We start from the raw sequence: 24,245 nt of genomic DNA on the forward strand, positions 1-24,245 counted from the left end.
AAATGAATTATGTGCCAATAAGTGGATTTTTGTGTGTTTAAAATTTGAAAGATTCGACTTTGTTTGAAAATGTGTGGTGGTTAGGTTCCTGCAAGAAAAAAAAAATGATTGAATGGTTCTACATTGAACCCATCTACGAGTGTCTATCGCTGGCAATCAGTTTTTATGGAGGTTTCGGAAGCCGAGTTTGAGTGGGAAGAGAAATTGTAATTCCGCAAGCGCATGTCACGTGTGGGGATTCCGAAGAAGGATGCAGCTCTACCATTGCAATGCGTCTCTATTTCGCGTGTGAGTTCGTAATAGTGGCTACTGGAGGTGTGACGTTTGACTGCCCACAGATTTGGATTTCGGGACTCGCAGGTAGCAAATGAAGAAATCGAGGAGTTGGCGCGGACGTACGACGAGATGGAATTTGGTGAGATCTTTCCGATTATTTATTATATACTATATTATTATATGACCATAAATCTTTCAAATATTCGCTATTTTCCATCCTGTCATCTATTGGAAGCCGTTTCAGTTCTGGACGCTTTCTAAGTTGATGATAAGATTTGTAAAATGCTTGCAAGGACTTGGCCAGGTGTGTGGAGATGAGTGGGTCTACCTTATTGTAGATAGTAGCGAAATCTGCAATGACCATAGATATATTCATCTTTGCAACTCCATCCACGATTTGTGCAAGTGTTCATGCTATGCTATGCTATGCTATGCTATTTTGGAAATAAGTCTGTAAATATTTAGGTAAGATAGATTGTAAGAGAATACAATCTATATAAATGGTTAAAATTTGTAAATATCCCTTAACTTAGGCAAACGAAAAGGCATCCATTGACACGCTTCTTGAGGTCGAGGCCATTTGTTTTCTGGATAAGGTGGGAAAGAGAAAGCAGCACGACTATCGGTCAAGTTATCCACATAGCGGTGTAGTCACGATTGAACACGAAGGGTTTCGGGAAATGACGTACTTCCGGGTACGTCCGAGATCATTCACTTTCCCTTATCTGAGGCTACAAAGACTCGATCAGTTCGTCCGTGATAGCTCAAAGAGTTGGAAGTGTCCGCGTTTGCTCGTTAGTTCTTCGTGTGCCTGAAGTAGGTGTTGATGTTAGGTATAGTTAAATAGTTTAATTTTGTGTTTCGTTGCATAGTAGGCCAAAGTGTGCGTAAAGAACTGTGTGCGATTGTGAGGTGGTAGAGGTCTCAAGATCAAGGTGAGAAATTGTGCTCTTAATGTGCTCGTTGTGCCAGTGCTTATGCTTTTTGTCCCGCTAGTTTGGCTCCAATCTCAATCCCGCAGATCTGCGCACCCAAGCGCAATAGCTTCCTTCCCCAACGGACGGAGAATATCCGGCAACCACCAGAGAGCCGGAAGCGGACAGATCCGTAACCACATCGGTCCAAGAAGGCCCCGGGACCTTCAGGTGGACGAAGTCCACGCGCTGGTACGCCAATTGACCAGTAGGGCGCTGTCAACAGCCGAAAAAGCGCCACTGCGAATCGACAACCGCCATTGCGATCACCGAGTTGACGAACCGATCAACGAACGCCGCCATCAATCAACCAAGCCGGAGAGATCAACGACCCGGCATATAGGTCATCGACTGCTGAGGTTAAGTAAGCGGAACGAATCGGTGAGTCATCCATCATCCTTTTTTTTGTTGAGAAGTGCGGCGTCCGCTGAGGGCGCCGCGGAGAACCTTTTTTGCCAGTCGAAGACTGAGAAATGAAGCGCCTTTAGAGCCAACCAACGTCGTTTCGGTATGCGGAAATCTTTCCGACATCGTCTTGGAGCCCCCGGTTCCGTGAAAATGCGTGCGTGAGCCGTCTTCGCCACCACAGCATAAAAGTTTGTCACAGGAGCGCAGACAAATACGAAGCTGAGCTTTGAACAAGTGACGTCACGTAGAGAGTAGAGCACTGAGCACAGGTTAGGAGATAGGGAGTGGCTAAAATCGCACACAAGCTAGGAAGATGGAAATAGAGAACGAACACAAACACGCACACTATGAGTAAAGATTATAATAAACTTGTATGTTACCCTAGTAATTAAGCCCATATAAATCGTTTCGTTTCGTTAAAGCCCCAAATAAATATGTGTCCTGAGTTTCCTTCCTAGAAATTTGATTGTTTAATTGTATTTTAACATCACTGCGCGGTTTGTTGTAGCTTCGTTTCCCGTCCTCCACATGTCGAGTTTGATTGGGTTTTCTTATGAGTGTCTTCCAGCTCAGTGAGGGATCTGGTGGCGAGACGAGAGAGTCTGCCAGTAGTGATGAGAACTTCTCTTTAGTGGGATCGTAGGGGTTCAGGTGAAATCTCTCACCGTCGTCTCTGAGTGTCGTCGTGAATGTGCTGTTATGTTGTGGTAATAGGGATTTCCCGTTTAGCCGTTTTAGATCGTAGCCAGCTGGATCGATCCATAAATCCTTTCCAGGAAATTAAATGGACTCGCCCTTAGGGAGTCTCATCCGGGCAATTTAAACTTGGGCTCGTGGTCTCCTTTCGAGGAGTGGCGCATAAGCCACGTGGATTCCGAAGAGAATCCTGAAAGGATTCCGAAGAGAATCCTGAAAGGATTCCGAAGAAAATCCTGAAAGGATTCCGAAGAGAATCCTGAAAGGATTCCGAAGAGAATCCTGAAAGGATTCCGAAGAGAATCCTGAAAGGATTCCGAAGAGAATCCTGAAAGGATTCCGAAGAGAATCCTGAAAGGATTCCGAAGAGAATCCTGAAAGGATTCCGAAGAGAATCCTGAAAGGATTCCGAAGAGAATCCTGAAAGGATTCCGAAGAGAATCCTGAAAGGATTCCGAAGAGAATCCTGAAAGGATTCCGAAGAGAATCCTGAAAGGATTCCGAAGAGAATCCTGAAAGGATTCCGAAGAGAATCCTGAAAGGATTCCGAAGAGAATCCTGAAAGGATTCCGAAGAGAATCCTGAAAGGATTCCGAAGAGAATCCTGAAAGGATTCCGAAGAGAATCCTGAAAGGATTCCGAAGAGAATCCTGAAAGGATTCCGGAGAGAATCCTGAAAGGTTTCCGAAGAGAATCCTGAAAGCATTCCGAAGAGAATCCTGAAAGGATTCCGAAGAGAATCCTGAAAGGATTCCGAAGAGAATCCTGAAAGGATTCCGAAGAGAATCCTGAAAGGATTCCGAAGAGAATCCTGAAAGGATTCCGAAGAGAATCCTGAAAGGATTCCGAAGAGAATCCTGAAAGGATTCCGAAGAGAATCCTGAAAGGATTCCGAAGAGAATCCTGAAAGGATTCCGAAGAGAATCCTGAAAGGATTCCGAAGAGAATCCTGAAAGGATTCCGAAGAGAATCCTGAAAGGATTCCGAAGAGAATCCTGAAAGGATTCCGAAGAGAATCCTGAAAGGATTCCGAAGAGAATCCTGAAAGGATTCCGAAGAGAATCCTGAAAGGATTCCGAAGAGAATCCTGAAAGGATTCCGAAGAGAATCCTGAAAGGATTCCGAAGAGAATCCTGAAAGGATTCCGAAGAGAATCCTGAAAGGATTCCGAAGAGAATCCTGAAAGGATTCCGAAGAGAATCCTGAAAGGATTCCGAAGAGAATCCTGAAAGGATTCCGAAGAGAATCCTGAAAGGATTCCGAAGAGAATCCTGAAAGGATTCCGAAGAGAATCCTGAAAGGATTCCGAAGAGAATCCTGAAAGGATTCCGAAGAGAATCCTGAAAGGATTCCGAAGAGAATCCTGAAAGGATTCCGAAGAGAATCCTGAAAGGATTCCGAAGAGAATCCTGAAAGGATTCCGAAGAGAATCCTGAAAGGATTCCGAAGAGAATCCTGAAAGGATTCCGAAGAGAATCCTGAAAGGATTCCGAAGAGAATCCTGAAAGGATTCCGAAGAGAATCCTGAAAGGATTCCGAAGAGAATCCTGAAAGGATTCCGAAGAGAATCCTGAAAGGATTCCGAAGAGAATCCTGAAAGGATTCCGAAGAGAATCCTGAAAGGATTCCGAAGAGAATCCTGAAAGGATTCCGAAGAGAATCCTGAAAGGATTCCGAAGAGAATCCTGAAAGGATTCCGAAGAGAATCCTGAAAGGATTCCGAAGAGAATCCTGAAAGGATTCCGAAGAGAATCCTGAAAGGATTCCGAAGAGAATCCTGAAAGGATTCCGAAGAGAATCCTGAAAGGATTCCGAAGAGAATCCTGAAAGGATTCCGAAGAGAATCCTGAAAGGATTCCGAAGAGAATCCTGAAAGGATTCCGAAGAGAATCCTGAAAGGATTCCGAAGAGAATCCTGAAAGGATTCCGAAGAGAATCCTGAAAGGATTCCGAAGAGAATCCTGAAAGGATTCCGAAGAGAATCCTGAAAGGATTCCGAAGAGAATCCTGAAAGGATTCCGAAGAGAATCCTGAAAGGATTCCGAAGAGAATCCTGAAAGGATTCCGAAGAGAATCCTGAAAGGATTCCGAAGAGAATCCTGAAAGGATTCCGAAGAGAATCCTGAAAGGATTCCGAAGAGAATCCTGAAAGGATTCCGAAGAGAATCCTGAAAGGATTCCGAAGAGAATCCTGAAAGGATTCCGAAGAGAATCCTGAAAGGATTCCGAAGAGAATCCTGAAAGGATTCCGAAGAGAATCCTGAAAGGATTCCGAAGAGAATCCTGAAAGGATTCCGAAGAGAATCCTGAAAGGATTCCGAAGAGAATCCTGAAAGGATTCCGAAGAGAATCCTGAAAGGATTCCGAAGAGAATCCTGAAAGGATTCCGAAGAGAATCCTGAAAGGATTCCGAAGAGAATCCTGAAAGGATTCCGAAGAGAATCCTGAAAGGATTCCGAAGAGAATCCTGAAAGGATTCCGAAGAGAATCCTGAAAGGATTCCGAAGAGAATCCTGAAAGGATTCCGAAGAGAATCCTGAAAGGATTCCGAAGAGAATCCTGAAAGGATTCCGAAGAGAATCCTGAAAGGATTCCGAAGAGAATCCTGAAAGGATTCCGAAGAGAATCCTGAAAGGATTCCGAAGAGAATCCTGAAAGGATTCCGAAGAGAATCCTGAAAGGATTCCGAAGAGAATCCTGAAAGGATTCCGAAGAGAATCCTGAAAGGATTCCGAAGAGAATCCTGAAAGGATTCCGAAGAGAATCCTGAAAGGATTCCGAAGAGAATCCTGAAAGGATTCCGAAGAGAATCCTGAAAGGATTCCGAAGAGAATCCTGAAAGGATTCCGAAGAGAATCCTGAAAGGATTCCGAAGAGAATCCTGAAAGGATTCCGAAGAGAATCCTGAAAGGATTCCGAAGAGAATCCTGAAAGGATTCCGAAGAGAATCCTGAAAGGATTCCGAAGAGAATCCTGAAAGGATTCCGAAGAGAATCCTGAAAGGATTCCGAAGAGAATCCTGAAAGGATTCCGAAGAGAATCCTGAAAGGATTCCGAAGAGAATCCTGAAAGGATTCCGAAGAGAATCCTGAAAGGATTCCGAAGAGAATCCTGAAAGGATTCCGAAGAGAATCCTGAAAGGATTCCGAAGAGAATCCTGAAAGGATTCCGAAGAGAATCCTGAAAGGATTCCGAAGAGAATCCTGAAAGGATTCCGAAGAGAATCCTGAAAGGATTCCGAAGAGAATCCTGAAAGGATTCCGAAGAGAATCCTGAAAGGATTCCGAAGAGAATCCTGAAAGGATTCCGAAGAGAATCCTGAAAGGATTCCGAAGAGAATCCTGAAAGGATTCCGAAGAGAATCCTGAAAGGATTCCGAAGAGAATCCTGAAAGGATTCCGAAGAGAATCCTGAAAGGATTCCGAAGAGAATCCTGAAAGGATTCCGAAGAGAATCCTGAAAGGATTCCGAAGAGAATCCTGAAAGGATTCCGAAGAGAATCCTGAAAGGATTCCGAAGAGAATCCTGAAAGGATTCCGAAGAGAATCCTGAAAGGATTCCGAAGAGAATCCTGAAAGGATTCCGAAGAGAATCCTGAAAGGATTCCGAAGAGAATCCTGAAAGGATTCCGAAGAGAATCCTGAAAGGATTCCGAAGAGAATCCTGAAAGGATTCCGAAGAGAATCCTGAAAGGATTCCGAAGAGAATCCTGAAAGGATTCCGAAGAGAATCCTGAAAGGATTCCGAAGAGAATCCTGAAAGGATTCCGAAGAGAATCCTGAAAGGATTCCGAAGAGAATCCTGAAAGGATTCCGAAGAGAATCCTGAAAGGATTCCGAAGAGAATCCTGAAAGGATTCCGAAGAGAATCCTGAAAGGATTCCGAAGAGAATCCTGAAAGGATTCCGAAGAGAATCCTGAAAGGATTCCGAAGAGAATCCTGAAAGGATTCCGAAGAGAATCCTGAAAGGATTCCGAAGAGAATCCTGAAAGGATTCCGAAGAGAATCCTGAAAGGATTCCGAAGAGAATCCTGAAAGGATTCCGAAGAGAATCCTGAAAGGATTCCGAAGAGAATCCTGAAAGGATTCCGAAGAGAATCCTGAAAGGATTCCGAAGAGAATCCTGAAAGGATTCCGAAGAGAATCCTGAAAGGATTCCGAAGAGAATCCTGAAAGGATTCCGAAGAGAATCCTGAAAGGATTCCGAAGAGAATCCTGAAAGGATTCCGAAGAGAATCCTGAAAGGATTCCGAAGAGAATCCTGAAAGGATTCCGAAGAGAATCCTGAAAGGATTCCGAAGAGAATCCTGAAAGGATTCCGAAGAGAATCCTGAAAGGATTCCGAAGAGAATCCTGAAAGGATTCCGAAGAGAATCCTGAAAGGATTCCGAAGAGAATCCTGAAAGGATTCCGAAGAGAATCCTGAAAGGATTCCGAAGAGAATCCTGAAAGGATTCCGAAGAGAATCCTGAAAGGATTCCGAAGAGAATCCTGAAAGGATTCCGAAGAGAATCCTGAAAGGATTCCGAAGAGAATCCTGAAAGGATTCCGAAGAGAATCCTGAAAGGATTCCGAAGAGAATCCTGAAAGGATTCCGAAGAGAATCCTGAAAGGATTCCGAAGAGAATCCTGAAAGGATTCCGAAGAGAATCCTGAAAGGATTCCGAAGAGAATCCTGAAAGGATTCCGAAGAGAATCCTGAAAGGATTCCGAAGAGAATCCTGAAAGGATTCCGAAGAGAATCCTGAAAGGATTCCGAAGAGAATCCTGAAAGGATTCCGAAGAGAATCCTGAAAGGATTCCGAAGAGAATCCTGAAAGGATTCCGAAGAGAATCCTGAAAGGATTCCGAAGAGAATCCTGAAAGGATTCCGAAGAGAATCCTGAAAGGATTCCGAAGAGAATCCTGAAAGGATTCCGAAGAGAATCCTGAAAGGATTCCGAAGAGAATCCTGAAAGGATTCCGAAGAGAATCCTGAAAGGATTCCGAAGAGAATCCTGAAAGGATTCCGAAGAGAATCCTGAAAGGATTCCGAAGAGAATCCTGAAAGGATTCCGAAGAGAATCCTGAAAGGATTCCGAAGAGAATCCTGAAAGGATTCCGAAGAGAATCCTGAAAGGATTCCGAAGAGAATCCTGAAAGGATTCCGAAGAGAATCCTGAAAGGATTCCGAGAAGAATTCTGAAAAGATTCCGAGGAGAATCCTGAAAGGATTCCGAGAAGAATTCTGAAAAGATTCCGAGGAGAATCCTGAAAGGATTCTGAGGAGAAACCTGAAAGGATTCTGTAGAGAATCCCGAAAGGATTTTGAAGAGAATCCTGTGAGGATTCTGGAGAGAATCCTGCGGGGATTCTAAAGAGAATCCTGCGACGATTTCTAAGAGAATCCTGCGAGAATTCTTAAGAGAATCCTGAGTGCTTATGATTGGAAATATATGGAAATGGAGATTGCAATGCATTTAAATGTCCCGGTGGTGTTGTTTTTATTTTACAAAGCAAAAGGTTCTGGGAAACTGAAATTCGATTCAACCTATGAAAATTCTGCACTTCACTGATTGAAATGTTAAACCCATTCCATTTCATCAGTCAATCTATTTCAAAATAGCACATATCAATCGCATTCGTTGGTGCCTAAAATACTATGAATTCATAATCAGAGTGAAAAAAAGTATGAATTGCTCTGCACAATACCTGCAAACGGAATTGAGTCACTAGTCACTAGTAGAAAAATGGGCTTTGGAGGAAGCACCACCTGTGTTTGTGTTCCATTCATCCGAACTGTTCACTTTCGAATGGCAATGGCTTCCATCGAATATCGTTTGATAAAACATTCATCCAATTCGGACGCGTCAGCTCGGAATATTGCTCCGGGGGATTTTTCGGGAATCAGAACACTAAATCTGCCAAAATCGATGTTATTTGTCCGCCCGTCAATGGATATGCAAACCTTTTAAGCCTGATGTTTGGAAAAATGTTTATCCTATCGTCATACAACATAGAATATTCCATTGTCATGCACGGCAACTGAAGCCACCCACTCGATTTTATCATCCATTCGGACCAGTTCAGTCCACCTTTTAACTTTGTCTCTAACATAGTAGATTGAATAAAACCAGATGGCACAACTCATTGATCTGCGAAGGCTATCGGTGCACTGGAGGGTGAATGAAGGTAATATGCACCTGCCTCATTCAAAGAGGTCCAAACATATAATTTCGTATGAAATTTCAAATTCAATATGAACAATTCTGTCAAGAATCCTTCGAGGATTCTGTTGAGCATCCAACGAGGATTCTGTAGAAAATGCTGAGAGGATTCTGTAGACAATTCTTCAATGATTTTCTAGAATATCTCGAGAGGAACCTGCAGAGAATCCTACAAGGATTCAGTGGAAATTCCTACGAGGATTCTGTAGAGAATCCTACAAGGATGCTGTAGAGAATCCTGCAAGGACTCGGTAGAGAATCCTGAGAGGATTCTGTAGACAATCCTGCAAGGATTCGGAAGATAATCCTACGATAATCCTGTAGAGCATCCGACGAGGATTATGTAGAGAGTCCTGCGTGGATTATGTAGAGAATCCTGAGATGATTCTGTAGAGAATCCTGCGAAGATTCTGTAGAGAATCCTACGAGTATTCTGTAGAGAATCCTACGAGGATTCTGTAGAGAATCCGTCGAGGATTCTGTAGAGAATCCTACGAGGATTCTGTAGAGAATCCTACGAGGATTCTGTAGAGAATCCTACGAGGATTCTGTAGAGAATCCTACGAGGATTCTGTAGAGAATCCTACGAGGATTCTGTAGAGAATCCGTCGAGGATTCTGTAGAGAATCATACGAGGATTCTGTAGAGAATCCTACGAGGATTCTGTAGAGAATCCTACGAGGATTCTGTAGAGAATCCTACGAGGATTCTGTAGAGAATCCTACGAGAATTCTGTAGAGAATCCTACGAGAATTCTGTAGAGAATCCTACGAGAATTCTGTAGAGAATCCTACGAGAATTCTGTAGAGAATCCTACGAGGATTCTGTAGAGAATCCTACGAGGATTATGTAGAGAATCCTGAGATGATTCTGTAGAGAATCCTGCGAGGATTCTGTAGAGAATCCTACGAGTATTCTGTAGAGAATCCTACGAGGATTCTGTAGAGAATCCGTCGAGGATTCTGTAGAGAATCCTACGAGGATTCTGTAGAGAATCCGTCGAGGATTCTGTAGAGAATCCTACGAGGATTCTGTAGAGAATCCTACGAGGATTCTGTAGAGAATCCTACGAGGATTCTGTAGAGAATCCTACGAGGATTCTGTAGAGAATCCTACGAGGATTCTGTAGAGAATCCTACGAGGATTCTGTAGAGAATCCTACGAGGATTCTGTAGAGAATCCTACGAGGATTCTGTAGAGAATCCTACGAGGATTCTGTAGAGAATCCTACGAGGATTCTGTAGAGAATCCTACGAGGATTCTGTAGAGAATCCTACGAGGATTCTGTAGAGAATCCTACGAGGATTCTGTAGAGAATCCTACGAGGATTCTGTAGAGAATCCTACGAGGATTCTGTAGAGAATCCTACGAGGATTCTGTAGAGAATCCTACAAGAATTCTGTAGAGAATCCTACGAGGATTCTGTAGAGATTCCTACGAGGATTCTGTAGAGATTCCTACGAGGATTCTGTACAGAATCCTCCTAGGATTCTGTAGAGAATCCTCCTAGGATTCTGTAGAGAATCCTCCTAGGATTCTGTAGAGAATCCTCCTAGGATTCTGTAGAGAATCCTCCTAGGATTCTGTAGAGAATCCTCCTAGGATTCTGTAGAGAATCCTCCTAGGATTCTGTAGAGAATCCTCCTAGGATTCTGTAGAGAATCCTCCTAGGATTCTGTAGAGAATCCTCCTAGGATTCTGTAGAGAATCCTCCTAGGATTCTGTAGAGAATCCTCCTAGGATTCTGTAGAGAATCCTCCTAGGATTCTGTAGAGAATCCTCCTAGGATACTGTTGAGAATCCTACTAGGATTCTGTAGAGAATCCTCCTCGCATTCTGTAGAGAATCCTCCTAGGATTCTGTAGAGAATCCTCCTAGGATTCTGTAGAGAATCCTCCTAGGATTCTGTAGAGAATCCTCCTAGGATTCTGTAGAGAATCCTCCTAGGATTCTGTAGAGAATCCTCCTAGGATTCTGTAGAGAATCCTCCTAGGATTCTGTAGAGAATCCTCCTAGGATTCTGTAGAGAATCCTCCTGGGATTCTGTAGAGAATCCTCCTAGGATTCTGTTGGAAATCGTCCTAGGATTCTGTAGAGAATCCTCCTAGGATTCTGTAGAGAATCCTCCTAGGATTCTGTAGAGAATCCTCCTAGGATTCTGTAGAGAATCCTCCTAGGATTCTGTAGAGAATCCTCCTAGGATTCTGTAGAGAATCCTCCTAGGATTCTGTAGAGAATCCTCCTAGAATTCTGTAGAGAATCCTCTTAGGATTCTGTTGAGAATCCTTCTTGGATTCTGTAGAGATTCCTCCTAGGATTCTGTAGAGAATCCTCCTAGGATTATGTAGAGAATCCTCCTTGGATTCTGTAGAGAATCCTCCTAGGATTCTGTAGAGAATCCTCCTAGGATTCTGTAGAGAATCCTCCTAGGATTCTGTAGAGAATCCTCCTAGGATTCTGTAGAGAATCCTAATAGGACTCTGTAGGATTCTCTCTAATAGGATTCTGTAGAGAATCCTTCTAGGATTCTGTAGAGAATCCTCCTAGGATTTTGTAGAGAATCCTCCTAGGACTCTGTAGAGAATCCTCCTCGGATTCTGTAGAGAATCCTCCTAGGATTCTGTAGAGAATCCTCCTAGGATACTGTTGAGAATCCTACTAGGATTCTGTAGAGAATTCTCCTAAGATTCTTCAGATAATACTCCTAGGATTCTGCAGAGCTTCCTCTTAGGATTCCATAGAGAATCCTGCAAGGATTCTGTAGAGAATTTCAAGAGGATTTTGTAGAGAATCCTACAAAAATTCTATAAAGAATCGTACAAGGATTCTGTGGAGAATCCTACAATGATTCTGTGGAGAATCCTGGAAGGATTCAGTAGAGAATCCTGCCAGGATTCAGTAGACAACCCTACCTGGATTCTGTAGAGAATACTGCCAGAATTTTGAATCTGGCTTTACAGAATCCTGTGAAAATTCTGTAGAGAATCCTGACAAGATTCTGTAGAGAATCCTGAGAGGATACTGTAGAGAAGACTGCGATGGTTCTGTAGAAAATTCTCTAAGAATTCTGCATAGATTGTACAGAATCTCGTGAGAATTCTGTGGAGAGTTTGAGGATCCCCCAAACAACCCATTTCACACCGCGTCCCCCAGGTGCATGTAGCACCTGGTATGATTTCCAGTGACTAAACAATTTCACGTTTCATTTTTTTCTCTCTCTCTCTCTTTCATCCTCTTTCAGATTCCACACCTGGAAACACGCTGGGATTATCGACTGCGGCGTGAGAGTTGCCTGGTGAACCTCTATCCACACCCGAGCACACTATCGAAGGTGAGTCAGTGAGTACGTTGGTTGTACCTTCTACCAGAGCAGCAGAGGTGGGTAGAGTTGATTAACACAATCCTGCTACGAAGGCATCCGTGCGGTTCTATCTCTGTGTACCTGCATGCACAATGTCGATGGCGATGATAGTTGATTGCGAAGTTCACTATGGTGATCCGATGGGGTATCGTGGGACTTACAATCGCTTAGCTTTTCACCTGGAGCTGCAAGCTCTACTGAATGGATTGATTTTTTTTCGCTTTCTACGTAAGTGAGAATAAACTCACCACATTAAATATTGAACTATTTTTCTTCAATGTCAAATTCACTAGAAATGACAAGTCCTTTGCATAAGTTGTCCTTCACTAGCATACGCTGGAAAACACACTTTATGACTGCAATAGTTCTCAGCATTCATACCCATTTACCAAAGTTTTTTTTTTATCTGTATTAACGAGATTTTTATCCCTTGGCTAGTTTATCTCGGGACCCACGTTTTACTTCCCTGCCGATGGAAAAACCCACATTTTGTGAGTTTGTAAGAAGTGGGATTCGATCCCAGGTCCTCAGCGTGATAGTCAAGTGTTCTAACCATCAGGTCCGCTCCGATTTACCAAAGTAATAGGGCCCCTATAGTTATAAAGTATTTCTGTAAAGGCTTGGGTATTCAGCATGACCATGCTGAGAGTGAAGGGTTCGATTCCCGGTCGGTCCAAGAACTTTTCGTAAAGGGAATATCCTTGACTCCCGTGGGCATAGAGTAACTTCGTGCCTGTCACACGGTGAATATATGCAAAACGATCATTGGCAGAGGAAGCTTTCAATTAACCCGCAAAGGATGTGGACAACTTTTTTTTCATAGTTTTACCCATAGCGTTTGACCCAGTGCCAGTGGGTGGATTTTCAAATCCAAAATGTTTTTATCAAGGGGATTAGTTGTACTATCATATCCATATATGGAGATTATGTTATGCTAGAACATTTCGGAGATATAGCTGCAAATGTAGTGTACACCACTTGTTCTTCACTCGAGTCTGCTTTTTATTAGAGACCGTCCCACTATTTACACCATGTCTATAAAAATGTTTAAGGTGGTGATTTTCTGAAAGTTCTCCTTAAAAAAGTAAAAAAATGCATTTGGTTAATCAATTTGATAGACCCCCCGTTAGTTAGAGCCACAACCATTTTTTGCGGACCCCTCGATTTTGATCAATTATTGGCTCATTTAAACCGTTATAACTCAAAAGTTTCTCCAAAAACCATCTCATAACAAAACGTTGTTGAAAAGAGGAAAGATAGGGCTACTATTTACAGTTATAAAAAAATGGGTCGGCCATATTGATTTTGGCCGCCATCTTGGATTTTTATACCAAAACTGTTTTTTTTTGCCATGTTGGCAACCGCCGATTTTCAAAATTTTTGCGTCAATCGGAAGCGGGGACATTTTTACACAACATATCAAAAATTTAGAGATGTATCTTTTTCCTATCAAAAATTATCTGCACTTTTGTTAATCATGGCACGTTTTCTTCATACATTTCCATGCGCACCGGCAACGACACCCAACAGCATCAGAGAATACGCCTACATACACAACGGCACCTGCAGCCAAATTAGAGAAAATTGGAGGTTCGTTCCCTTTTTTAACTGTTTCTCAATGATGCGAACATTGCTTTTTGAAGTTTTTTGGTGTTTTGAAAAGTTGAAACTTTCAAGTTTTCATTAGTGGATTCAGATTTCAAATAAATGTGTGTAAACACTATGAAATAACGCTGCATTTATGTAAACAACAACCGGCACCTGGCCTAGTGCGCTAAAGTGTCAGGATTTACAAAAGTGCAGATAACTTTTGATAGGAAAAAGATACATCTCTAAATTTTTGATATGTTGTGTAAAAATGTCCCCGCTTTCGATTGACGCAAAAATTTTGAAAATCGGCGGTTGCCAACATGGCAAAAAAAAAACAGTTTTGGTATAAAAATCCAAGATGGCGGCCAAAATCAATATGGCCGACACATTTTTTTATAACTGTAAATAGTAGCCCTATCTTTCCTCTTTTCAACAACATTTTGTTATGAGGTGGTTTTTGGAGAAACTTTTGAGTTATAACGGTTTAAATGAGCCAATAATTGATCAAATCGAGGTGTCCGCAAAAATGGTTGTGGCTCTAACTAACGTGGGGTCCATCAAATTGATTAACCAAATGCATTTTTCTTACTTTTTTGGGTAGGACTTTCAGAAAATCGCCATCGTAAACATATTTGAAGACATGGTGTAAATAGTGGGACGGTCTTAGCGAGAGTTACCCGTAATTCATCAAGTTCAAGTGATTTGAAAAATAATCACAACTATTTGTATTCAGTTGACAAAGTTCAAAACTACTGGACGTTTTCCATAAAATTGCGCAATATTCTTTGTTTGGGTTGGGGCTGTTAAACAAAAATGATTTATGTCCTTTTACAGCTGTAATATAGATCTCCAGGTTATCCAAAACGTCCAGAAGTTTTGAACTTTGTCTACTGAATACCAATAGTTGTGTTTATTTTTTAAATCACTTGAACTTGATGAATTACATTCAAATATACATTTTCAACATGAACCGATGGTAGTCATGACCTGGTAATGATCTAGGCAACTTAAAGTAGCTCTGGAGTTCTGATTGTAGAGCCTTTACCTGTAATCAGGCCAGAATTAAGCATTTTGGGGGCCCAGGGCCCAAGCGAATGTGGGGGCCTCTCGGAAAGATGAGCACAAACTTTTTTCCTCATTTTCGAACAGTACTCGAACAACATGAAGAATAAAGTTAATATTTGCAACCACACAAAGTTTTGTGGGGCCCCTCAAATGTGGGGGCCCGGAGCCCTGCCCCCCCTGGCCCCCCTTAGATCCGGCCCTGCATGTAATAGTATATCAAATCAGTGTATGAATATCACAACTGATTTCATTAGATCCATAGATGTAAATTAAAGTATGGAAGACTAACTGCACATCAATGGCGATACCTTAGGCCATCCAAATCATTCTGAAGTTAAGGCCTTTATACCTACACCCGTAATAACGCATCGGGTGCATTTCAAACTTGGTATAGTGCGTTTTGGTAGTCATAGCATAGAAGATCAGCTTAATCATATGATACTTGTATGCTAATCATAGAGGCATCCTGGATCATCTGAACTATTCTGAAGTTGAGAAATATGGTTTGAGTTTGAAGTGGTATATCAACAGAAGTGCACAAACATCAGAGTTTGCCCATTTGATTCATACACATAGTGCCAGCCATGAGAGAGAAGTTTCCAGAGCATCAGAGATATCTGAGGTCACTTTTCAGTATTATGTGGTTAAGGCCTTCAGTTCTACACTCGTAACGAAGCAGTGTAGTGTGTTTTGTACCCAGGTAATCACTAAGTATTTAAATAAGCCGTACAGCAGCACGTGTCTTATGCATTTGAGATGCATGCTGCCCTACATAAGCAGTTCGAATGCATAACTGCCTTGAAATAGCATAAGCTGTGCTGCTCAAAAGCTTTAGACTGTAAATTAGCATTTCAACTGCTTGAGGTGTTTGGGGATAACCTCAACACACGACATCAGCCCTGGTTAGTTAGGAAATTTATTGCTCGAATACCAACATGATAAGAAGTTAAGTTATCATTGAGTTCAAGTTGATAACTAGTTGTGTTATACAGGGGGTGGCCAAAATGGTTGGGATAGGCAACTTTTTTTCTCCCACAAAAAATTCAACATGCTGTAACTTTTCATAGAGTACATCAAAAAATCTCAAATTTTGACTGTTTATCAACCTGTTACATGTGCATGATTGGTACAAAATTGGGCTCGATTGAATAATTTTTCGCGAAGTTAGAACCGTTCGGGTAAAACACTATTTTTTAGACAACTCATTTTTGAGCTGTCATATCTCGGAAACCAGTGAGCCGAATTGAATGAACTTTTTAACGTTTATAAACAATATATTAATACTTAATACGACGTTATAAAATGTAATATTTTCTCACGACGAATTAAGTTATACCGGGTTGAAATTTTTACCCATATAGAGGAAAATAAGTCAAATTTACAATACCATACAAAAATTGCTAAATGTGTTTTTTCTTCAATCTAAATAGGCTCTAATATATCTGATTAGAGATAACTTGAGAACAGAAGTGGAAAATCTTTGGACATCAACACTAAAATTTATTGACATTGACGTAAAAAAATACCTTTTTTCGAGAAAAATCCAAAAAGTGTCAATCCATGATAACTTTTTTCAACGTTCAAAAACTAACTATGTTTTAATGGTTTGTGAAGCATCTGTATATTGTTAGTGTACGTTCAAAATTTCATTCAATTCGGTTCACTGGTTTCCGAGATATGACAGCTCAAAAATGAGTTGTCTAAAAAATAGTGTTTCTCCCGAACGGTTATAACTTTGCGAAAGTTTAATCAATCTAGCACAAATTTGTACCAGTAATGCACATATAACAGGTTGATAAACAGTCAAAATTTGAGATTGTTTGATGCTCTCTACGAAAAGTTATAGCATGTTGAATTTTTTTGTGAGAGAAAAAAAGTTGCCTATCCCCAACATTTTGGCCATCCCCTGTACAATATTTTGTTATACAATACATGTAATTACCAACATGAAAAAATACAGCTGAATGATAACTGGTTTTGTTATCATTTAGTTATCGTTCAGAGCCATTTTATCTACCAAAACAGTAAAAATCTACTTTACCGACGTTGTCAGCAATTGAAAACAATTGAAAAAAGTTTCTCATAATGTAAAACCCACGTTTTCAACTATTGCGCCCAGCGGGTATCGAACTCTGATCGAGAGATTGCCAGTCCCAGCAGATAGCCCCTATACCCACGGGACTCAGTGAGAGTGAGAGTAATTGAAGGCTACGCTTCCATATTACTGTCGCATTGAAGGTGGAAATCGGACTCTATTTTTAGATTCCAGGTTCATCAGACTCTTAATTTTGGGAAAGCTTAGAAATTTGCGTTTGGAAACTGATAATATAACATACAGGGAATAGACAAAATGAGTGGACAGGCAAAATTCTTACTTTTCAAAAAATGTTCAACAAGCTGTAACTTTTCGAAACGTGCATCAAATATTCTCAAATTTTCACTGTAAGTTTATCAACTAGTTGTGTATCGGTGGACGAAATGTGGAAAAGATCGGGCTATTCTGCACGAAGTTATAAAGATTCTAGAAAAAGGTATAATTATCCGATAGCCAACTTTGAGCTGTTATATCTCAGGGTTCAATTAACCGAATGCAATGAAATTTTGACTATGTATGACTTATATAATAAACTATGAAAACTTTTGACACAACTTAAAATTCTTTATACGAAAGAAAATTATTACGATTAGTTTATTTTCCTAGTAAAAAAAAACAAATTTTCTAAAACTTCAAAATCGTTTCAAAATTCAAGATGCTTATTATAGTTTATTTAAATTCCCTCTAATAGTCTTTAATATAAACATGTTTTGAAGGAAAGTAACAACATAACCTTCAATTATTAGAATTTAAAATTGTGTCAAACGTTTTTCAGAGCTCATTATATAAGTCGTAAATGGTCAAAATTTCATTGCATTCGGTTCATTGAATCCGGAGATATAACAGCTCAAAGTCGGCTTTCGGCCAGAATCTTAATAACTTCGTGCAGAATAGCCCGATCTTTTCCAAATTTTATCCACTGATAAACAACTTATTGATCCACTTACAGTAAAAATTTGAGAATATTTTATGCACTTTTCGAAAAGTTACAGCTATTCGAATATTTTTTTAAGGAGGGAAAATTTTGCCTGTCCCGATCATTTTGTCTATCCCCTGTAGTTGGTGGGCACGGTAAAGGCTGAGTATGCTGCGCACTACAGATCCCATTGTAATCCACTAGCCTCTATCCAGCAACTCCTATTCCTACCTCCTTGTGGTACCGGCCGGAAACTATGAGCAACCTTAGGGAAGATCGGGTAACCATCCCCGGTGGGAACTTCGGTCGTAGGCTGACAGGGAAGAGGGGGGGGGGCTTTGCTTCAGTAAACCTGAGCGTCTGTTCTCCAGGAGAAGTGGCTCACAACAGCGACTGATCTCCATGAACTGTGCACTATGGTCCTCCGGAAACTGGGGGGTTGATGTCAGGCCCTACGAGCAAGCCGTAAAACCCATTATAACGGAAAACCAGCAACAGAATAGTACGAACCGAGACCAACGGCAACGACCCCAGCGAACAAAAAGTACTTGCGATTGGAAACTCGGTACATGGAACTGCAGATCTGTCAACTTCATTGGGAGCACCCACATACTCGCCGATCTACTGAAGAACCGCGGGTTGGCATCGTAGCGCTGCAGGAGGTGTGTTGTTTGACAGAATCCATGGTGCGAACGTTTAGAGATAATCATACCATCTACCAGAGCTGCGGCAACACACGTGAGCTGGGAACAGCTTTCATCGTGATGGGTGATATGCAGAGGCGCGAAGATCGACGAAAGAATGTGCTGGTTGAGGATCAAAGGCCGATTCTTCAACTTCAGCATGATAAACGTGCACAGCCCACACTCCGGAAGCACTGATGATGACAAGGACGCATTTTACGCGCAGCTCAAACGCGAGTACGATCGCTGCCCAAGCCACGACGTCAAGATCATCATAGGTGATATGAACGCAGGTAGACCAGGAGGAGGAATTCAGACCGACGATTGGTAAGTTCAGCGCCCACCAACAAACGAAAGAAAACGGCCTACGACTCACACGCTAAAACTGCTCAGCACTAAAATGTGTAAGACCTACTCATAAGTGCATAATTTCCAGACCACACAAAAATGTGTGACAGTTACACATTCTCAAAAAACAGCTCGTACACTCGTCTATATGCGAAATGTTGATTTTTTTTTTTGTTTTCCAAGGTCACTAGTAAACATAGCTAGATTGGCGTACACAAATTTTTGCGAATTTAACGATTTTGCGGACACTGGAGCTGATTTTGTAAATGTGCAAGGGTTACACATTTTTGGTGTAGTCTGGAAATTATGCACTTTAGTGCTGAGCGGCGTTAGCGTGCATTGATTTCGCCGCCTCCAAACATATGGCCATTCGTAGCACCTTTTCCAACACAGCCTTCCTTATCGTTACACCTGGAGATCACCACAGCAGACGGAATCTCAAATCGACCATGTTCTGATTGACGGACGGCACTTCTCCGACATTATCGACGTCAGGACCTACCGTGGCGCCAACATCAACTCCGACCACTATCTGGTGATGGTTAAACTGCACCCAAAACTCTCCGTCATCAACAATGTACGGTACCGGCGACCGCCACGGTACAACCTAGAGCGACTGAAGCAATCGGATGTCGCCTCAGCATACGCGCAGAATCTCGAGGCCGCGTTGCCAGAATAGGGCGAGCTCGATGAGGCCCCTCTAGAGGAATGCTGGAGTACAACGGAAGCAACCATCAACGACGCAGCCGAGGGCACCATCGGGTACGTGGAACGGAATCGACGGAACGAATGGATCGACGAAGAGTTCAGAACGGTTTTGAACACAACCGGATCCGTCTGGGTAGTAATGTTACGATAGACGGGGATACTTTCGAGGTGGTGGAGGAATTCGTCTACCTTGGATCCTTACTGACGGCAGATAACAACGTGAGCCGTGAAATTCGGAGGTGCATCATCAGCGGAAGTCAGGCCTACTACGGGCTCCAGAAGAAACTGCGGTCGAAAAAGATTCACCCGCGCACCAAATGCACCATGTACAAAACGCTAATAAGACCGGTGATCCTCTATGGACACGAGCCATGGACCATGCGCGAGGAGGACCTGCAATCATTCGGAGTATTCGAGCAACGTGGGCTAAGGACGATCTTAGGTGGTGTGCAGGAGAACGATGTGTGGTGGAGAAGGATGAAACACGAGCTCGCTGCACTTTACGGCGAACCCAGCATCCAGAAGGTGGCCAAAGCCGGAAGGATACGGTGGGCAGGGTATGTTGCAAGAATGCCGGACAACAACCCTGCAAAGCTGGTGTTTGCAACTGATCCGGTTGACACAAGAAGGCGTGGAACGCAGTGAGCACGATGGGCCGGACCAGGTGGAGCGTAACTTGACGAGCATTGGGCGCGACCTAGGATGGAGAGCGGCAGCCACAAACTGAGTATTGTGGCGTACTATTGTTGATTATGTCTTGTCTTAGAGATGTTGAACAAATAAATGTATGTATGATTAATGTCATTGTAGCTTCAACAGCATCATTTAAATCACGTCAATTGATGGAGAGTATCCATGACATTTGGCCACAACTAAATCAATAAAGAGATCTCAGTTCCTGAAAACGCAAAGTAACATTCAAGTGTTCAAGTGTTGTTTGGTAACAAAAGAAAGTCTGCAAAGCTCAAGTCGCCGTTGATGCAGACTTGCACAAACTAGCATAGGCACCAACTTAGGGGGGGCAAGCATAGGTTTGCCCCCCCCCCCCCCAATATTTGACGATTTTTAAATTTTCCCATACAAAAAACTAGAAAAAAACAGGCTTTGCCCCCCCCCCCCCAATAATTTGACCAAGTTGGCGCGTCTGCATACTAGCGTTTGTCTATAATTCAAAAATCCGCAATCCGGAACTGATTCACCTCGCCGATCACATAAGTAGTAGTTCAGACTTCCCTTCCTATCCATAATCTATCTTCCAACTACAACAGCAATCAATGCAATGTAAGCGGCAACGCACTATGTACAAAACCATGCCGGTAACAACAGCTGCGAAGTGAAGCCATGTGCTCAGTGATAAGTAAATCCTTCGCAACGATTCTCGGCTTTACTCATGCCCGCCCATAGTTACGGAATTCCACCATCGTCGTCGTCGTCGTCGTCAATGGTAATCGACCAACATCGCTGAAGCAGCAGAGCAACAACGGTGAAGACGACTCGAATCAATCACACGCTTCCGCTCACAGTTGCAATGATGATTTCGGAGAACCACGCGTCTCAATAGTTTCTCGATATTATTCCTGGGTAGCAGCAAGCCGCCCTTCCTCGGGAAAACTGGTGCACAACGACGATGACGACGACGACGACGACTTGCCAATCGATACAAAACTCTCGATGTCGGTCGCACATAAATCACTCCGTTTTGCACTGCGAGAGGACTCCGTTCTGTTCAGCACTAGAAGCGGTGGATTTCTCTTGGTATTTTTTTTTTAAATACCCAGAAATTTTGTTTCAGAAGTTTTCCGCAAATCCCTCCGAATGTTATTGCAAGAAATCATATGATCAGTGAAGTGGCGTCATTCAGGTAACTCTAAGTTACTCATTCAGTATCCAGCTCTTGAAGTTTAAAAAACTAACTCCCTTCCCCTACGCCCAACCTCTCAAACTTTCCCGAAATAACTCTGCGGGCTCTTCAAAAATCTATCAAAGATCATACAAAAATTTTCTCCAGAGATTTTTAGAGTTCTTTACAGTGATTCATATAGATATTTCACTAGCTTTTCTTCCAAAATACCTTTAAAGGTGTTTTTGTAAAATTTTGCAAGGATTGCTTGAATTTTTCCAAAATCGTTTAGTGATTTAGAAAATTTTCGAGAAAAAAATTGCCATTCCTCAAACTTCTTCAGGCATTACTCCTACTGTTAAAAATTTATCCAAAGTTTTTTAGAGGTTAACCCAGAAATTAATTAAAGAACTCCTTCATAAACCTTCCATGGATCCCTTCCGCAGTTGCTCCATAGATTTCTTTAGGAAATCTTTGAATAATATTATTTCAGAAAGCCTTCTACGGATTTCTTTCGTAACATATGCCATGGGTTTCGTCAGAAATCTCTCTGTAAATTTCGCCAGAATTCCCTCTAAAGGATCCTCCAAGAACTCCTCTAGAAAAGCTTCCATGGGTTTCCTTAAAAATGTCTCCATATTTTTTTTTCTTTTAATTCTACATGAGTTTTTTTTAGAAAACCATCTTTGAATTTCTTCAGAAAGACTGTCAGCGATTCCTTCAGAAAGTCAATAGTTTAGAATTTCTTCAGAAATTTCTGCACGGATTTCAACAGACTCATTAAAGAATTCTTCCAACGTTTTCTTCAGAAATTCTTCCAGTGTTTCTTGAGAAAAACTCATGTAGCTCTCTTCAGAAATTCTTTATGAGATACCTTTATACATTTGGATTTGGATTTTTCCAGAAAATTTCTTTCAGAGATTCCCTTGAGAATTTCACCGGAAATTTATCCGGGAATTCTTAAAGTAGATTTCCATGAGTTACTCCTGAAACACCGCCAGGGATTACTTCAGAATTTTCAAGGGATTCATTTGGGAAACCTTCCGAAGATTTCTCCAGGGAGTACTTCACAAATTTCTACCGGGATTCAGATTTTTTTTCAAAGATTATTATATAGATATTATATAGATGGAACATTTATTCAAAAATTCGTACAGGTATTTCTTCTGGATGTCCCCCAGAATTTTGCTCAGGAATTTCTCTGAGAATTTAATTGAAAATCCTCACCAGAATGTGCCCAGTTACTTTTACAGGAATTCATCCAGGAGTTCATAAAAAGGTTTACTCAGGATTTCCTCCACATATTTCTCCATATATTTCCCCAAAAGTTTCTCCTGCATTTCTTTTAAGGATATCTCTAGAAATTGCTCTATGGATTCCTTGAGAATTTTTTAGAAATATTCTGCACGAATTCCTTCAGAAATATCTAGTTTTTTTTTTATCAAAGAATCTTTACAGAAGTGATCTTTACAGAAGTTTATCCAAGCAATTTTTTCATGTATTCCTACAGGAATTCCTGCAGAATGTGTATATCTACAAATTGCTTCAGAAATGCGATTCATTCAGAAAATCAAAGTTCAAAATTCCTTCAGAAACTTCTTCACGACTCCATTAGAAAATCTTCCATATTGTCTAATTTTATTTTTTATATAAGATTTCTTCAGGAATTTTCTTAAAGATTACCTTATGAACTTTTCTAGGAATTCCACCCAAGGCTGTCCCTAGGATTTTCTCCTGATAGATATCTAAGCAGTTCTTCATCCTGCTGAGATGAAGGCTCGGATTCCTCCAAGAATTTCCCAGGGTTTTATTTTCAGATATTTCTCTAGAGATTCATTCGAAAGTACTCTCTGAGATTTCTTAAGGAAAAATCAAAGATACAGGGGATAGACAAAATGATCGGGACAGGAAAAATTTACACTTTTCAAAAAATGTTCAACTAGCTGTAACTTTTCGAAAAGTGCATTAAATATTCCCAAAATTTTTACTGTAAGTTCATCAACTAGTTGTGTATCAGTACTCCAAATTTGGGAAAGATCGGGCTATTCTCCACGAAGTTATAATTTATTTTATAACTTATAAAGATTCTTGAAAAAGGTAAAATTATCCTATAGTCAACTTTGAGCTATTATGTCTCCGATTTCAATGCACCGATTGCAATGAAATTGTGACCATACATGACTTATATATTGTTGATGAAGTTGATAAACTTACAGTAAAAAATTGAGAATATTTAATGCTTTTTTTCGAAAAGTTACAGCTAGCTGAACATTTTTTGAAAAGTGAAAATTTTGCCTGTCCCGATCATTTTGTCTATCCCCTATACTTTCGGAAATTCTCGCTCGGATTTCCTCTGACATTCATTCTGTCAGGGATTCTTTCAAAAATATCTTCAAATACTTCTTCAGAGTTTAAGGAGTTTCCTCAGGAATTTCTGTGCAGCATTACTGCAACAGTTCTTCATGGAGTTTTACAGAAATTCAACAAAAAAAATCTATAAAGAAGTCCTTCTGGGATTCCTGAAGAAATTCTAACCACTTTTTTTTGAATTGCTCTTGTGGCTCCGTCAGAAATATCTCCTGTGGTTCCTTCAAAGATTCATGTTGGAATTGATTGAGATATTCCTCCAGGGACTATATTTTCAGAAGTTCTTCCAGAAATTGCACAAAAATGCCTGGAAGAATTCTTGAAAGAATCTCTGGTACTAAAGAAATCCTTGGATGTCAAAAATTGCAATCAGTCAAAATGATTTATAGCACCACATGCTTTTAAAACCAAAAAGCTCTTAGAGCTCAACAAGAGAGCTCTATGTACATACACTGGCCTAGTAACTGGACACTGCCCGAGCAGGTATCACTTGAAAAATATTGGCCATATTCAGAGTGATATCTGTCGGTTCTGTAATACGGATTTCTGGATTTTTCTAAGAACGTCTCTTTGAATTTCGTAAAGAAATCCTGTGAGAATTGCTCTGAAAATATCTTTGGTAATATTTCCTCTTGCTGGCAAATCTTTTGGGCATTCTTCTGAGAGGGAATTTCTCTAGGAAAGTTTTCTAGGAATTACTCTGAGAACTTAT

The 24,245-nt window shown here is 41.2% G+C and overlaps 1 protein-coding gene across 4 annotated transcripts in view; it reads left to right on the forward strand.

The window, feature by feature from the left end:
• LOC115260031 (glutamate receptor ionotropic, kainate 2-like) overlaps nt 1-24,245 on the forward strand; it is an 882,928-nt gene that overhangs the window by 478,258 nt on the left and 380,425 nt on the right. For all 4 annotated transcript variants that reach the window (XM_062845093.1, XM_062845094.1, XM_062845095.1 and 1 more), the window contains exon 4: nt 11,802-11,891. In XM_062845093.1, the coding sequence (XP_062701077.1) occupies nt 11,802-11,891 (90 nt within the window). The remainder of the gene's footprint in view (nt 1-11,801; nt 11,892-24,245) is intronic.

This window comes from Aedes albopictus, chromosome 1 (genome assembly GCF_035046485.1).
Source record: "Aedes albopictus strain Foshan chromosome 1, AalbF5, whole genome shotgun sequence".
NCBI lineage: Eukaryota > Metazoa > Arthropoda > Insecta > Diptera > Culicidae > Aedes > Aedes albopictus.